Source organism: Coffea arabica, chromosome 2e, assembly GCF_036785885.1.
Source record: "Coffea arabica cultivar ET-39 chromosome 2e, Coffea Arabica ET-39 HiFi, whole genome shotgun sequence".
Classification (NCBI taxonomy): Eukaryota; Viridiplantae; Streptophyta; class Magnoliopsida; order Gentianales; family Rubiaceae; genus Coffea; species Coffea arabica.
In genome coordinates this window covers 2,505,355-2,521,621 of record NC_092313.1, presented here as the reverse complement: position 1 = coordinate 2,521,621, position 16,267 = coordinate 2,505,355, and the positions used below count along the sequence as shown (strand labels likewise).

The following is a 16,267-nucleotide window of genomic DNA, read 5'->3' as shown; positions in this document are numbered from 1 at the left end:
ATAATTGAGCTCTCAAAAAAATATTTTTCTTAAAGAAAAATAACTTCGTAAAACCTATGATTAGCACGAAAAGAATATAAACGCATGACAAGCACGGGTAAAATAATAGTATCCATGAAGGTAACTTTCATATTCTACTGCATCCCTACATTTTTTATTGCACGGTAATCCAACTTTAAGATGTCTTTCGAAGTTACAAGTAAAAAAAAAATCACTGGAAATTGATATCCAGTTAATGAATGTACAACAACTTCTCTCTACTGTACCTCTTCTCCAACTTCTCTCTACTACTCTTTTTTTTTTGAATCCCTTTCTCTTCGGCAGGGAGATCACTGTGGTCTCCGTGGTCTCCCTCTCATAGATTTCGTTTTTGTTATTTTCCTAATAAAGTCTCTCCTAATTTTTAGTAGGAGATCTCTATTTCTTTTAGGGTTTCTAGTGAGAATTTTTGTTCTCCTAAGAGTTCCTAATGAGATTTTGTGTTATTTTTCTTTGTTTTGTTGTTTAAATTTGAATTTACTTCAAATCTGGTTGTCAGATTTGAATTCATTTTAGATTTGGATATATGTCAGCAGATTTCATCATCTTTATTGGAACTTACAATTGTTGATTAGCAGATCTGATGATTGTAACATACATAGAGTGGTTTGCAGCAATTTATTCTATGAGGAGATGTTTTTAAAATTGATGGTACTTTTTAGATATGTTTTTAATTTTTCAGGTCTTTTGTATCTATTAAATTGTAGATCTATAATTTTAGTGTATGTTTTATTTGCTATTAGGGCAATGATGTATATCAATAGTATTGGACGATTTCCAGTAATTCGTTAATGAAAATGTTTTGTTATAAAAAAAAAGTTAATGAACATACAACACAAGACCTTGCAAATATATAAATAAATCATAAGACTTAGCGAATATCAATGCAGTTTCATCAAATAAAGGTGATTGTTCATCAACTACAATAAATTCCGCCACTATATTTTCATGATAAGTTTACGTAACTTACTTAAGAGAGTAAGAGACGCAAAAAATGACCCCCATTTGTTACTTGTACATGTCCAACTGGTATAATTTCAGATTGAAAAGCCAAAAAAAAAAAAAAAATCACAAGAATATCGATCCATCTGGTTGGCTCCCGTGCGTAATTTTCGTCACTATATACGTCGTCTAAGACCGTGCATGATTTGATTTCTGAATAAGAATCACAAAAGAGACAACTTAATGATTACTACTTATTAAGAATTAAAATAATGTTGAAAAGGAGACAGGCTACGATTACTTAATAAGAATTACAAGCGGATAAAGACGCCAGCTGATGCCACTCAAGTTAATCCCCAGACTGAGATGCTGCACTGCTAACAAGTTCAAAAAGAATACGACTAGTTAGTTGGTTTTGTATTTTGGTACACTAATGACTGGATGATGATAAATTAGGAGCAAGCTAGCTATTTTAAAAGATTAAATTAGTCCCACTACCTAGTGCATTTACAAGTTAGGTTACAGTAATATGAAGCGCAAATGTTTCCCTACTGTGTTTCACGCTTTGGGTCGTGAGGATTGTTAGATTCATGAGTAAGGATTATATTCCACATTAGTTCGGGATACAGAGAAAGAACAATTATTGATATGTAAGTAAGAGTTCGAGACCTAATGGTTTAATAAGTTTTTGAACTCTCTCGAAATCTTTCTCCCTAACAAGGGTGAAATTAAAAAATGAATGGGACCCCGAGATTAAAAGGAATGGGTTGAAACAGATATACGTAACTGGTGTGGCGTCTACGAAGTAGGTTGAAGCCTGCTTAATGACACGGCTCCCGGTTGAATATATACAAATGTATATTGGAATGGACTGACTATTATGTTTCCAGTTCTTTTATCTTTATTTTTATTTTGTTGTTTCTCTCTCTCGCCTCCTCTTTCTTCGTTCGTTTGTTTTGTTCTACTTGTTGGTTTTGGTCCCCGAATCCTAGCGGAGGAAGAAAGAGCATGAGCATGCCTCTATATAATTTTGGATCATGCTGTCGCGATCCTTCCTTCTTTTATAATGGCATGCAAACCTACTCTTTTAGCTAAGTCACGAATAACTGGCTTAATTATTTTGTGACAAAATTTACAGGTCAAGGATTCAGTCGGTCACAATGCCGGATACAGTAACTCGTCCTGCTAATAGATTGGTCAGTGGTAATTTGGAAGTAACCGTAAATTTTCCCTGTGGCTTTGCAAAGGTTTGGCAAACAAAAAAGACATTACCAACAGGGGTTGGTCCGAGTGGTAAGCGGCTCAGATTCTTCTTAAGTAGGTCTCGTGTTCGAGTCCTAGTGTATGCAGACACTCCTGTTGGGAGACTCTCCCACCATAGCCAGTGCGCGACGCGGGTCGGGTCCGGATTAGTCGGGACAAAGCTTCGGATACCGGGCGGGCAACCAAAAAAAAAAACAAAAAAGACATTTTTGTAATAGGCAAAAAAAAATCATTACAATATGATCTTTTCTAAGGCAGATATCTTTACTAGTGTACAAGTCTACAAGCAAAGCAAATCGACCAGTCAAGTACTACGATTAAATAAAAAAAAGGGTTAAAAACTCGGCCCGCAACTTAATTAATTCCACAACAATCTCACATCCCCACCACCCGAAAAGAAAAAAAACAAATTAAAGAAGAAAAATATATTGAGAAAAATCTCAGTTGCTGTAAACATGAGGGGTGTTTTTATTGAAATCTTCACCTAATCCCCATCACACCCCTTTAAATTCCAAAGCATCCTGTAGGTCTGCTAACCTCAGCACCAAGCTTCCAATTTCTCTTGCGTCTCTCTCTAGTCTCTTCCCTCCCTCACGTCGCAGAGAATCAAGCTTGTTAAAGTAGCAGAATTGGAGATACGACCTGATCTCCATCATCTTCGTATCCCTCGAAGTTGAGGAGAAAGGAAAATGGTGTGTAAACATGCAGACAAACCAAAGCAGAAGCACAAGAAAGGGTTATGGTCTCCAGACGAAGACTTGAAGCTCAAAAGCTACATCCTCAAACACGGCCACGGCTGCTGGAGCTCCGTCGCCGTCAATGCTGGTTAGTTTTTAACTCACCAATATCCTTATCCTCCTCTGCCGCCCACTTTTCTCCTCTCGCTTATTGTACGTCCCGGCAACCATGAAGCCCGCATTCAATACTAGCTCTCACATGTTTAATTCTCGTCCTATTCTAATCATTTCCAGCATGTAAATTTTGTATCTCACGTTAACCTGGTCTGTACGACGTCAATGTAGGCTCCATGTTAATAGCGTATAACTATATCTGCATGTTAAGTAGTGCCGGGAAAAAATGGAGCAAGCTTCTCTCCATGGCATAGAGTACAGGTTTATTGATGACCTTAAACATTGTCAAAAGGCGCTTATTAGCCTTTGATTGCACTGGTTAATGCTGTTATCTTAGCAAGAAAAACCCTTTCTATATTAAAAAAAAAATCAAATTGCTGGTAAGCAGTCATGGTTTACCTCGATATTATTACATTACTAGCGGCCGCTCCAGTTTAGTAAGTTGACCATAGCGAGGTTTTAGAGCCATTGGCTGATTACTCTCCAGATTAATGAGTTTGATTTTGGCCACTATATTGGGTATTAATTTAAAAGTGCAAGTATTGAAAACTGTGTTCTCACAGCTACAAGTCAAAAGACGAGGGAATTTTCCGTTAATATACGAGATGTTCAAGTGAAAGAGATTGACGGATGACACGTTCCATATTATTATTTCAACCAACATTAGTGGGCACGATGGTTGACTTGGTGCTTTTCTCTCTTACTTGCAGGTCTGCAAAGGAATGGAAAGAGCTGCAGGTTAAGGTGGATTAATTATCTTAGGCCTGGACTGAAGCGAGGAATGTTTAGCGTAGAAGAGGAGGAAGCAATTCTGACCCTCCATGGCATGCTCGGCAACAAGTAAGAAGCTAATTACTTTTGCATGCTTTTGTCATCTCCTGGATGCCCCTGATTTTAACAAACTATTTCCTTTCTGCATGCTAGACGAGATAGGTACTGACCTAAATTAGTGTGTCTATGTTTACGGTGTTAGTTAGATTGTGGTTGACTTCTGAACATTCAAGTGATAACATTGTTATACTACCAAGTATATATTACTAGCACATTTTCACCTACTTGGCAGCATAACTGATTGAAATTGATTAGTTCTACAGTTTTTTTCTTTCTGTCTTGGATAGAATAAAGTTGATTCCATTAGCATTCTATTTCTGACAGGCCCCAACTGCTCATATAATTTAATCACGTATGCTACTTCGTATTCTTGCATCATGTAACAATATGTCTGAGAAGGAAGGATTTCACAAGGATAGTACAAATACAATTTTTTTTTGGGTAGGAAGCAGTGTTCTTAAGGTGGTTTCTGGGCGAGTCCTAGGGCAGGACGAATCTCAAATGTCCTGGAGCGATTGAATGGGGTATAAGTGTTGTCGGGTGTTTGCTCCATGCTGCTACGGGGTGTATGCCTCAACGTTGGGCGTTTGGAGCATTTTTTTTTTAGTTTCACCTTTGTTTTTATTTTTCTTTCATCCTGTCTTTGTTTCCTATCTCATTATTATTCTTTAGTAATCTTAAAAAATGATTTCATTTGTTTTTCTCTTTGAAAATTGTTTGGGAAAAATACAAAGTAAAAATGTTCATGATTTTGTTTCTTATTCATTTTTCCTTTTCATTGATGTCTAGATATAGTTATTTTTTACTAACATGACTAGATGATTAGCATATGATTTAGCCGTGGTTTTGAGTAGTGCAGAGTGAAACATTGAAGAATTTTCTATTCATTCTATTCGGATCTGTATTTTTCAGGTGGGCACAGATGGCACAGCATTTGCCTGGAAGAACAGATAACGAGATAAAAAACTACTGGCACTCTTATCTGAAGAAAAAAGTGGCCAAAATAGGTGAAACTGAAGCTCAGGCCAAAGCAGAGAAGTCAAGTTCGGCAAGTTGTTTGGAATCTTCACCTTCCTCGATGCAGTCAAATCCCCCAACTTCTACCATCGAATCAATTGAACAATTGGAGAGCTCATTGATGTCAGACGCAGAACAATCTGTTTCTCAGTCTCAGATGGACCTTCCAAGAGAAGCTTGCAGAAGCAACTTGCCCAGGGTACTATTCGCCGAGTGGCTTTCATTAGATCAATTTCGAGACCAGAACTGTGAGAGTTCAGGAAATCCAGTGGTTGCCAAGAATAATTTGGTTTACTACAATTCCGACTTTCAAGATTCTTTCATGCATGACTTATTGCTCAACGAAGGAACATTTGGCGGGGGAAATCACCAGGGGCTAAGTAATGGCGCCGTGGACGACATCCTGCCGCCAGCTCTCAAGTTTGAGGACCAAATTCTAGAAAACAGCTTTGTTGATTTTATAAATGGGCGTTTCAGTCTGACCAGTGATGACCTATATTTGTGAGGTGATGTTTGGTAATCCGGGAGCTGCTCTGGGGAAAGAATACAGCAGCACATGAACTTTCGTTTAGCAATTTAGTCTGCATGCACAGAAGCAAGAAAAACAATAAAAAGATTAAGGATTCATCATTTGGCCGACAGTTAGGAACATGAAATAGCTCCAATTGGTAGTTTTTGTTCCCACGAATTTGCTTTCCATAAGAACATTTTCTTGTAATTGTTGTACATGTACAAATAAATTTTCTACGCACTAATTTCAAACTCGCTTTCCTATCATTCATACAGAGACACTCCTGATACAAAGTGGCGAAGAATAATTTCCTGGACGGAAACAAAAAGCTGGTCTCCAAAGCAGCAGCTAAATTTGGATCCAAAAATGTTGAGTAAGGTGCTTAATTAAATAATTAGTTGACGAGGTAGTTGTCTAGAATTCCAATGAATCTAGAATGATGTACTCATAACTATTAATGGCTCTTGTAAGTACCAAATAAATATGAGAGAAATGAATCCAATAAATGAGCCTTTACTCCAAATATTCTTCTCAATTCTTGGCCTAATACCCACAGCAGTAAAAGAAAACTGACACATTACTCCCAAAATCCAGCAGCAGCACGGAGTATTAAGCTTGTCACTTCACAATTACACGCTAATATGCAGAAAAATTTTAGGTAAATGCTTTGCACTGCACCTTGTTAGGCTATACATGAGTCGAGCTGCTCGGGAGTAGTTCGAGTTAAGGCTCAACTCGAACTCAAATTCAAAGATACTCATTTCATTAGCTTGTGAGCCGATTCGATTATATATATGTATCTAAAATTATTTTTATTTTTTAAGCTCGAGTTTGAGCTCTACTCGACTCAAATTTGACTTGAGTTTGAGTTCGAGCTTTACATTAAGAGCTCATCGAGCTCGAACTCGATAAAATTAAGTCGAAACTTAATTTGATTCGGCCAAAACTCGACTCGCTTCAACTCTTTTGCAACCCTACACCTTGTTACAGGTGTACTAGTTGCTCTACTGTTGGAATTTGGAAAGGCATCAGACTGACAATAGACCTGACTGATCTCATTTGGTGTTCAGGTTGTTATTATGGCTAATAAGTGTACAACTTCATTAATCACCGAAACTGTAAACAGATACTCTAAGTTGCTAAATCTGCAATTGCAGATTGCTAATACAGAATCTATTATATAGTATATACAACAAAGTTAATATGAGAGGACTTCAGGGTAAATGTCTTAAGGGGCAATGCTCACTCAAGACATACTGCTTTATGCATTTGTTAATACTTCCATCAGTGTTCGTTGGGTAAGTAAGAGAAAAGAATACGCTTCTATACACAAACATGGCAGTATGAGGAGCCATCACGGGGTACAAGTTACACAAATCATGATATTGTCTTCAACTGCAATCCCCCAAAGCTTTATACTTGCCTGATCAAGGATCAAACCCAATGGGTTTTATTCATCAGAATATGGTCGTAGACAAAATCAATAGTAATGAAAGATCTTGAATTCAAGGCAAATAAGCATTTAAAAGGAATACCTCATGTTAGCACTCCTAGTATCCATACACTCCCTGGTCGTCTCTGGCAATTAGGCTGGTCCATAAAAGAATTGCACCAACAAAAGAGAGAATCGTAATTGGCGTCCATTTCAGTGCAATGACCTGTGGATTTTAGAACCCGGAGTATGAGTGTCCCAAGTAATAAGTATAGCTCTGTCCAACATGACAAGCTTCTTACACCACGGTCTTATTAAAAATTCGTTTCTTTTCTATTCTTTGTTTTTGTTCTATTGGAGATTATATCCATACCTCAAGTTTTTTAGAACCCCAGATTTGTGAAACCTGTTCTGATGATTCCGTTGCTCTTTCTAGCAGGTCTGATAATACAGAAAATCATCGCAGCTAATGGTAAATAATCCATTTTGAATGCAAATGAATAGGAGAGGAGAGAACATATTCAATAAAAATCTTACAGGATCTTTTCCTTCTTTTCACTATCTGCGAGAAGTCCTCTGTCACGAAATCCACATTTTGCAGAGATTTAGCATTCAGCTTTGACAAATTTGTCTGCGTCCTAGTATCCACGTACTGCCTTCTAATATTTCCAATAATACTACCTGCTAGCAACAGCATGCAGAGACGGAACAAGTCATCCATCAACTTTAGCTCAATTTCTTTTATTCTTCAGGGAAGCAAATGAATAGGATTCATTGTGCCCTGAAATGTCTAAGAAACTTTAAACAAAATGGAATCTGCTGGAGATTACCAAATCTAATGAAGCTGTATGGTTTTGTTATTCTTTCTACAAGGCTGGTATCAAACTTCTCAAATTCTTTAGCCAACTCCTGCAGATAGCAGTGTACCAGTTTCCGCGGATACGATGAATCGCAAAGGGTCATGAAACAAACTCCATGCCCCACTATATAGCTGCCTCAGATCAAAATACCAATAAGAGTTGCTCCGTGCTATATTTGAATGACCAACTAATACTACTGGCAAAACACTCTGATGTGCAATCTAGTTTGTCATGAGAAACACTGCAGAAAATATCTACTACACACTAGAAAACCCGAATCAAATCCTTCTGAAAATGTAATCGTGAAGTTCTTTAAGAAACAAAAAGAATTCAAATCTGCAGTGTTTATGTCCATTTAGTTCTTTCATTTTTACCTCAGCCCTTGTGACAGAGAACCAGTTAAATTGTCAGAATGAAGCTGAAAAAGAGCGAATACTTTTGGGGAAGAAAGGCAATTGGGTTGCTTATATATAATTAAAGTAACACCCAAAAAGAGGGAAAATGCAGAGAAGAGAAGGATACGTACTAGAAGCAATGGTGATCAATGCGAATGTTGGTATTGGAAAGGGGGAGGGCAGCTCTTGAGATTTCCTCGAGAATGAACTCTCCTTGTTGCTTGTACGTTGAGAAGCTGTCATTCTCTTCTTCGTTAACGTACCTTGGGCCTTGCGCAAGAGGCAACCCATCACTCACCCTCCCAATTATGGTCAGCTTCACCATTCCTCTGGATATAATATAGTAATTGGAATTGAAGAAGAAACTAGAAATAGAAGGAAGGAAGAGAAAGAAAAAAAAAAAAAAAAAACGGGTAGAAGGGCCTTTCTTGCTTTTTGGGTTGAGCAAATTCTGACGGGCTCTGATGAACGGAGAGCTAAAGAGGAGTTTAAGGAACTTTTTATATGTGCTTGGGGATGGATAACCGGATAAGGGAGGCGCAGAAGTTGGGCAAATTTTGAGACGACTTGAGGAAGAAGTTATCCTTTGTTTGCTATCAAGATGCCCTTACGCGGTGGAGAAATGCTTTAGGAAGCAAAGGGCGGCGATTAAGTTATACATGGAAAAGCCCATACTATAATGGTTTTGTAATGGGACGATGAATATATTTAGTTGTACGATTTAACAAATTTTACAATTACACTGCTTTAGGAAAAGTCTGAAGTAACGATCGTTATGGTAACGAAACTGTTTTTACCTGATATAACAGGTAAAAACACTTTTAGCGACCATTTGATTACATGTTGTACTGATCATCTAAATAAAATAGTACCTAAAAATATGGTTAGTAAGTTTTACATTAAAAATAGTAAGTTAACTCAAGAAATTAGTAACTTTTATGTCTCAAAAAGTAAATTTGAATAAATATGGAACTTACTTTTTTTTTGAAGTAAATAACTACACTATATCTGAAACTTACTTTTTGGAGAGTAAGTTTAGTTCAAATAATAGTAAGTTTTTATAGATTAATAGTAAATATTGTTGATAGAATAGTAAATTTGGTTAATCATCAAAACTTACTAGTTTGTGGCATAAATTAACTATTTTACTTAAAGAAACTTATATGAAACAAGTATTAGGAAATTTATTTGAAATAATGCTAAGATTTTTTATTAATAATTGAAGCTTATTATTGTAGTTAGTAATTACTCGTAATGTAAATGTATGATACACAATTGTACGTATCATTTATAAATGTTATATGTTTTAAACATTTTAAATATACTATGAAAACTTTTTTTTTTTTTTTTGCATATGACGTCATAAAATATGTAAGAATAATTTGTCATATTATAAATTTTGAATTATTTTTGAATTTTTGAAAGGTTAGAAAGTTTGGATGATAGTAACAACAAATCTTTCGAGTTATATATAGAATTGCACTTATATGTACATCACAATTTCCATATATGGACACCTATGAATATAATAAAATGGTACGCAATTTTCATATATTAATGCCTATGAATTTTATAAAATGGTAAAGTCTTAATAAATTTTTGTTTGTTTGGATAGGGTATTATTTGAAATATTATTTGGAATAATTACTGTAGCACTTTTTGTGATGTGATGTATGTGAGATAAAAAAGTGGGTTGGAAAATATGTTTATGATGCAAGCGAAATATTATTTGGGATAAGTTTTGTATCCAAACACTCCCTTTTATTTTCTGGGTCACAAGTATAAAAATTAAAGTTGTATTAACATAGCATAATCTTTGAAAATTATAGTAAAATTACCCATATGTTAAGTTCTGTGACTTTCAAACATACTTTGTATCATTTACATTATGGATTTGTATCCATATGTTTTCTATTAAACTCCTTTTTTTATTGGCAAATGGTAAGTGAATTATTATAAAAGGTCATTTTATAATAATTATAATTTTTTATAGATGAATTTTATGTAAACTGTTAAAATTATGAATTCACAATTGACTAAATCTGACTACTTTTATTGTTTAAAAAATCTCAAATTGTTGACTAAATTCAAAATAATTCTATTGTGAAAAATATTTTTTCTCAAATTAACTTTCATGATTAGATATGAGATACAAATATGGTAAAATATCCCTCATACGTATGTCATGGATATTTCAGACTTTTAGTAAAAAAAAATTTTGTTGTTAAAATAACATTGTATCATAGTGTACTAATTATTTTAGGACCATTTTATACATGAACTAAATTTAATTTAAATTATACAATAGATTATATATGCATGTGATTTTCATTTATAATTATTGGATCTTATTCTTATGAACAATCTCCTAAGGAAAAAAATCCAGATCATACTGATTTTCTTATATTAATTGTTATACTAATTTTATCATTTTTATTATTATATTATTTCTCATTTTGTTTAGGCCTTTACTCTTATTATTTCTTGTGTCTCAGATGTAAATTTATTAAAACTTTATCATCTTATTATATTCATAGGTGTTAATTTATAAAAATTTTGATATATAAACAAGTAATATTCTATATATATCTAGGAAGATTTGTTGTTATTGTTATCCAAACTTTCAAACTTTTCAAAAATTGAAAATGATTAAAAACTTATAATACGACAAAATTTTATTACATATTTTACAAGATTATGTGAAAAGTCAAACTATTTTTCATAGTATTTTAAAATATGTAAATAAATTTTTTTTAAATGATAACTATAATCATGTATTATACAGATATATTATGAGTACTTACTAACTAAGATACTAAGAATTAATCATTAATAAAACATCTTATCGTTATTTCAAATAAATTTCCTAATACTAGTTTGAAATATGTTTTAAAGTAAAATAGTACATGTGTCCCATAAATCAGTAAGTTTTGATTATTAATCAATTTTACCATGTTATCAGTAAGAATTACTATTTATGTATAAAAACTTACTATTACTTGAGTTAAACTTACACTCTAAAAAGTAAGTTTGGGATATAAAGTAGTAATTTATTTATTTAAAAAGTAAGTTTAATATTTATTCCAATTTTTATTTTGAAGTATAAAAGTTACTAATTTATTACTGTTAACTTACTATTTTAGATGGGAAACTTACTTTCTTATTTTTAAGTGTTATCCTATTTAGGTGGATAGGCCTATCAAATAATCAAATGGCCGTTCAAAGTAAATCAAAAATAAATAAAAAATGGTCATATAAGTGTTATCCTATTTATGTCTCATAAAGTAAATTGAAATAAAAATGAAAGTTACTTTTTTTAAAAAAATAAATTACTACTCTATATTCGAAACTTAGTTTTTTGAGAGTAAGTTTAGTTCGAGTAATAGTAAATTTTTATAGATTAATGGTAAATCTTGTTGATAGAATAGTAAATTTGGTTAATCATCAAAACTTACTAGTTTGTGGCATAAATTTACTATTTTACTTAAAGAAACTTATATGAAACAAGTATTAGGAAGTTTATTTAAAATAGTGTTAAGATTTTTTTATTAATGATTGAAACTTAATATTATAGTTAGTAGTTGTTGGTAACATAAATGTATAATACATGATTGTATGTTTCATTCATAAATGTTTTGTGTTTTAAGCATTTTAATAAATGTATGTATCATTTATAAATGTTATGTGTTTTAATAAATTTATTTTCTAGGTCACAAGTATAAAAGGTAAAGTTGTACTAATGTAGCGTAATCTTTTAAAATTATAGTAAATTTACCTATCTATTAAGTTTCGTGAGTTTCAAATATATTTTGTATCATTCACAATATGGATTTATATGCACATTTTTTTTATCAAACTTACTTTTAATTGCCAAATAGTATGTAAATTATTATAAAGTGTCATTTTATAATAACCATAATTTTTATAGTGAATGGTATATAAACTGCTAAAATTGTCAATTTATAAATGATCAAATCTTACTACTTTATGGCATATATTAGTCAAATCAACTAAAAAATTACCGTAATTAAGTGTACGTTGGTTGTTGATTTGAAATTTGCATCACTATCACTATTTCGTTATTACTACCACAAGTTTTTCTAATCAAAGTAAAACAAAGTCAAATATCTTTTCCTTTTGTATGCAGTATTTATGTTTAGTAAAAACTTAGTAAACCATGATTACATTTCATAATTTGTAATGAAATTAGTAACATTTTCTAAATAAATTGGAATAATTTGTAAAATATGTCTTTTTTTTACCAATATAATTAGGGGTGGCAATTGAGTCCAAATCGGATTGGCGGGTCGGGTTGAGACCGGGTATAATAGAAAATTTATTGACCCGAACCTGACTTGCTAACCCGAAACAGGTCAGGATATCTGACTCGAACCCAAAAATTTCAGGTCGGTGGGTTGACGAGTCGACCCGAATGACCCGAAACTTAATTTTAATTTATTAATTTACCACTGTAATTTCTAATAAAACCAATTTTGCACAATACTAATTACATAATCAAATAATAAAAATTTAAATAAATAATCCCAAACCAAATCAAAAATAAATTAAAACAGTATAAAAGTAAAAAATAATATAATACATTATTTGTCCAAATATAATAATTTCAACTTCACACAAGTTAAATAAATTCATTTAGGATTAAGTGATTAATGCCTTTGAATGTTTAACCACTAACAAAAATAGCAACCTAAGATTTAATATCATTTAGTAACTTTTAATAACTGATACTTACGCACCAAAATTAAGCTGGCAGGACACTAGATATAGATATCTAAGCATGACAAGATTACATGGCCAAGAACTGAATTTAGAGCACAAAGACTTTGGGTTCAGAAAACTGAAACAATCAAAAGGCTAGTAACTTGATTTGAGAACAAAATCACCAGCGTCAATGGCGCTGATATCACTATCAAAAGCTTCAGTTTGAATTGAAATTTCTGGTTTACAAACCCAAGAGCACTTGGATGCTAACAATATCTGAAGTGACTAAAATGATGGAAAATATGGAAGTGTACACAGGATTACTGGATCTTAAACCTTTTGTAAAAGGTTTAACTTCTCGAGACTGCCACAAACAAGGTTAACTTCCAATTGAAATTTAGAAAAATTGAATGTTCTGAAATGCCAATTCTTGAAATTAAACGCCATCATTAACCAAACTTTTTTCCAAGCAAGCTGAAATTATTCACATTAAAACAAGTAAACACTAGAAATTGCAAACTAAGGAGATTATGTTCAGATTTACAATCAAAACGCATTAAACTACCTTCCAAGAAACTTAAATAATCCTAAAATTTTAGAGCAAAGACGAACAAAAAAATTTGTACCCTCTCAAGAATAAAATTCCTTAATGGTCTTGGCTGAAATTTGGTTCATTCACTACAAACCATCACAAGATTTGTATTAAAAAAAGGCCCCAACAACACATAATCATAGCAAAGATTGAAACCACTTCAAATCATAGAAACTGCAGTTTCAAGAAGAGCAAATAACATTTCCAACTGGTAAATAAGCTTCCTAAGTAATCACCACGTAAAGAGAACTCCATAACATTTGATTATTTGGATTTATTCTTTCTGATCTAAATCATGCAAGCAAAAAGTTGCAGAGCACAAGACTGAAACTGAGTTATTAAAAAAAAAAAAGAATAAAAAGAACGAGCGGTTAATACTTTTGGGGTTTAATTACATTTACCTCCTTTATAGTTTAACCAAACTTATTGTAAAATTAAAGTATCAATTCTTACCAATAAATGATGAAGTGCATTTGACATTTTTGTTTCCTAGTACAAGTTGGCCGGCGTAACTGAAATTCGTCAACGGTGGTTTTAATCAAGTTGTTCGGTGCTTTCTAACCCCGTACAGGCATCGATCATATCATACAAATTTCTTTTGGACATTTAACCAAACACCTTATATGCATTCCCAAATTAAACACTTTTCACATAAACGATGACATACTACTACCATCATTTTGTTTGCAACTATACCTTGCTGGAAGGGCCTTTAAACGGCATCCAGTGGGAGTCATTCCCAGAAGATGTATAAAACTTAAATAAGAAGGAACAGAAGATGCACAAAATACGAAGGGTACAATTTTCAATTCACTAGCAAAAGCCTCTCCTTCATTGTCATCTAAAACTATGATAAAATCAAAACAAAAACAAAACGGAATAATGAATATGCAGAAGAATATTCAATTTTCAGTGGAATAACAAAAACACAAATCACTTTGTTGCAACTATACCTTGCTGGAAGGGCCTTTAAACGGCATCCAGTGGGAGTCAGAATCTTCGTTCTCGAATCCGTCTGGCGATTCTCGATCAGAACTGTCGTAATCTTGCCAGGAAAATTTTGCCAGGAAAAAATTTCTATTCCATCATATCGTGAGGTGAGAAGAAAATAAAAAGAAGGCAAGCAACTTTAGAGAGATATGATAATTCAAAACCGTTTTCAGAAACCGGTGATTTTTTACTTAAATATGTAAATTTTTTACTTTTAGTATTAGTAAGTTTAATTTAAAAAAAAGTAAATTTTGTCAAATAATAAGTAAATTAAATTACTCAAAGTGTAAATTTCTATTTCTGACTAAAACTTATCTTTCAGGCATATACTTACTAGTTTTAATTAAAAACTTACTAAAGTTAATATTAATTATTTTAATATAATATTTAAAAAAGTCGCTAAAAATTTTGATCTGTCATTAAAGGTAATAAAAACCTATAATAGCAGGTTTCCCTAATATCGTTATCATAACTATAGGCACTATAGCATTGTCCGGTGGAGAAATGCTTTAGGAAGCAAAGGGCGGCGATTAAGTTATACATGGAAAAGCCCATACTATAATGGTTTTGTAATGGGACGATGAATATATTTAGTTGTACGATTTAACAAATTTTACAATTACACTGCTGAAATTATATAAATTTGTACCAAATATTATACTAAGAAAGATCTGGATCAAACTGAATGATACGTACATCCCCAATGGGCCGATTCATTGCAGAAACATCAAAAATCGAAGGGAGAAGTGGCCCACGGTACACAAGGACACGGACCTAGGAAGCAACTTTGGTGGCACGAATCAATAATCTAAAAATCTTGGGTGCGTTCTGTGCGTCAAAGGAAAGGGACTGAACACGTTAGTACCCAAACATTTAAGGTAGTGAACGGTGGTACAACTTTTGGTCCACAAGATCCTGAATTTATTTATTGGCCATTTAACATTGTCAGGGGACAAAAAAGTCACTGTCCCTGTCGAATACAGTTAGTGCTTCAAAAAAAAAAAAAGAATTAACAATGGTATCAAAAGCTCTTTTCACAAAATGATCTGCAATAATTCACTTACGTACCCGATTTTATACAAACCACCGTTTGATTTTACATACTTAATTCCTTATTAGAAATGATTAAAATAAAAGATTAATCTTTTCTACCATCACATTGTCAGTATTGGATGAATGATAACTATGTAAAATTTGAATTTAAAATTTAATTTTTATATACATGTTATGAATATAATAATAATAGTGTATGTATTATTAGTATATATAAAATTTATTCTAAAATAAATGCATAACAGATACGTATACCTATGTAAAGGACAACAAAAGATGCCCAAAAAAAATGGCATGTTTGGTCATCATATTATTAATTAGGAAAGAAAAACAACAAAAGGAAAACAGAAAACTGCTTGTCCCCCGAGGGATATGTTTTTGTACCGTCTGGAATCTGAAACCACGGCGATTCTAGACGTCATTTTCACTGTCAAGTCTGTCACCTTTCAAAAAAAGAACTTTGTGGGCCAATTGGTAATTCAGCAATAATTTAAGGGTCAGTTTGGGATTTTAGAAAAAAGTCACCTGCCATCTAATTGGAGGGAAATTAGCGCCACGTTGACATTTGTTTGCCTCCTCTGGCGTTAAAGTCTCGTCTCATCCAAGTAATGTAAAGACACGCAAACAAATGCTAGCTGTTTACTAGTAGCAGTACTTGACCAACAGGAGGAAGAAAAAGAAAAAGGTCAGAGCCAAGCCAACAACACTACCCTCTTAACTCTTTTCGTATTTCCCCAAGAAATAAACCAGCCACTACTGTATCATCGCC

The 16,267-nt window shown here is 33.0% G+C and overlaps 2 protein-coding genes across 3 annotated transcripts; one reads left to right on the top strand and one right to left on the bottom strand.

Moving 5' to 3' along the window:
* Nucleotides 1-2,794: 2,794 nt before the first annotated feature.
* Nucleotides 2,795-5,690, top strand: LOC113733416 (transcription factor LAF1-like). Its single transcript, XM_027259786.2, has 3 exons — nucleotides 2,795-3,069; nucleotides 3,806-3,935; nucleotides 4,839-5,690. Exons 1-3 carry the CDS (start codon nucleotides 2,934-2,936, stop codon nucleotides 5,446-5,448), a joined length of 876 nt encoding a protein of 291 aa, XP_027115587.1. The 5' UTR covers nucleotides 2,795-2,933; the 3' UTR covers nucleotides 5,449-5,690.
* Nucleotides 5,691-6,586: 896 nt separating this feature from the next.
* LOC113728477 (25.3 kDa vesicle transport protein SEC22-1-like) lies at nucleotides 6,587-14,597 on the bottom strand. Of its 2 annotated transcripts, XM_072078103.1 has the most exons (7): nucleotides 14,409-14,597; nucleotides 8,273-8,470; nucleotides 7,717-7,877; nucleotides 7,424-7,567; nucleotides 7,260-7,327; nucleotides 6,990-7,112; nucleotides 6,587-6,877 (listed from the first exon to the last, which is right to left on the bottom strand). In XM_072078103.1, exons 2-6 carry the CDS (start codon nucleotides 8,464-8,466, stop codon nucleotides 7,005-7,007), a joined length of 675 nt encoding a protein of 224 aa, XP_071934204.1. In that variant the 5' UTR covers nucleotides 8,467-8,470; nucleotides 14,409-14,597; the 3' UTR covers nucleotides 6,587-6,877; nucleotides 6,990-7,004. The 2 variants fall into 2 exon arrangements, with proteins under 2 accessions (XP_071934204.1, XP_027108678.1); XM_027252877.2 differs by lacking the exon at nucleotides 14,409-14,597 and having other exon boundaries at nucleotides 8,273-9,026.
* Between the last annotated feature and the right edge of the window lie 1,670 nt (nucleotides 14,598-16,267).

Excerpts from the sequence above, each read along its gene's own strand:
- LOC113728477 (XM_072078103.1), bottom strand. The coding sequence starts at position 8,466 with ATGGTGAAGCTGACCATAATTGGGAGGGTGAGTGATGGGTTGCCTCTT. Across the intron at positions 7,328-7,423 it reads GAAAAGAAGGAAAAGATCCT|ACCTGCTAGAAAGAGCAACG; the intron begins GTAAGATTTTTA and ends CTGTATTATCAG. Across the intron at positions 7,113-7,259 it reads GGGGTTCTAAAAAACTTGAG|GTCATTGCACTGAAATGGAC; the intron begins GTATGGATATAA and ends TAAAATCCACAG.
- LOC113733416 (XM_027259786.2), top strand. The coding sequence starts at position 2,934 with ATGGTGTGTAAACATGCAGACAAACCAAAGCAGAAGCACAAGAAAGGG. Across the intron at positions 3,070-3,805 it reads CTCCGTCGCCGTCAATGCTG|GTCTGCAAAGGAATGGAAAG; the intron begins GTTAGTTTTTAA and ends TCTTACTTGCAG. Across the intron at positions 3,936-4,838 it reads CATGGCATGCTCGGCAACAA|GTGGGCACAGATGGCACAGC; the intron begins GTAAGAAGCTAA and ends TGTATTTTTCAG.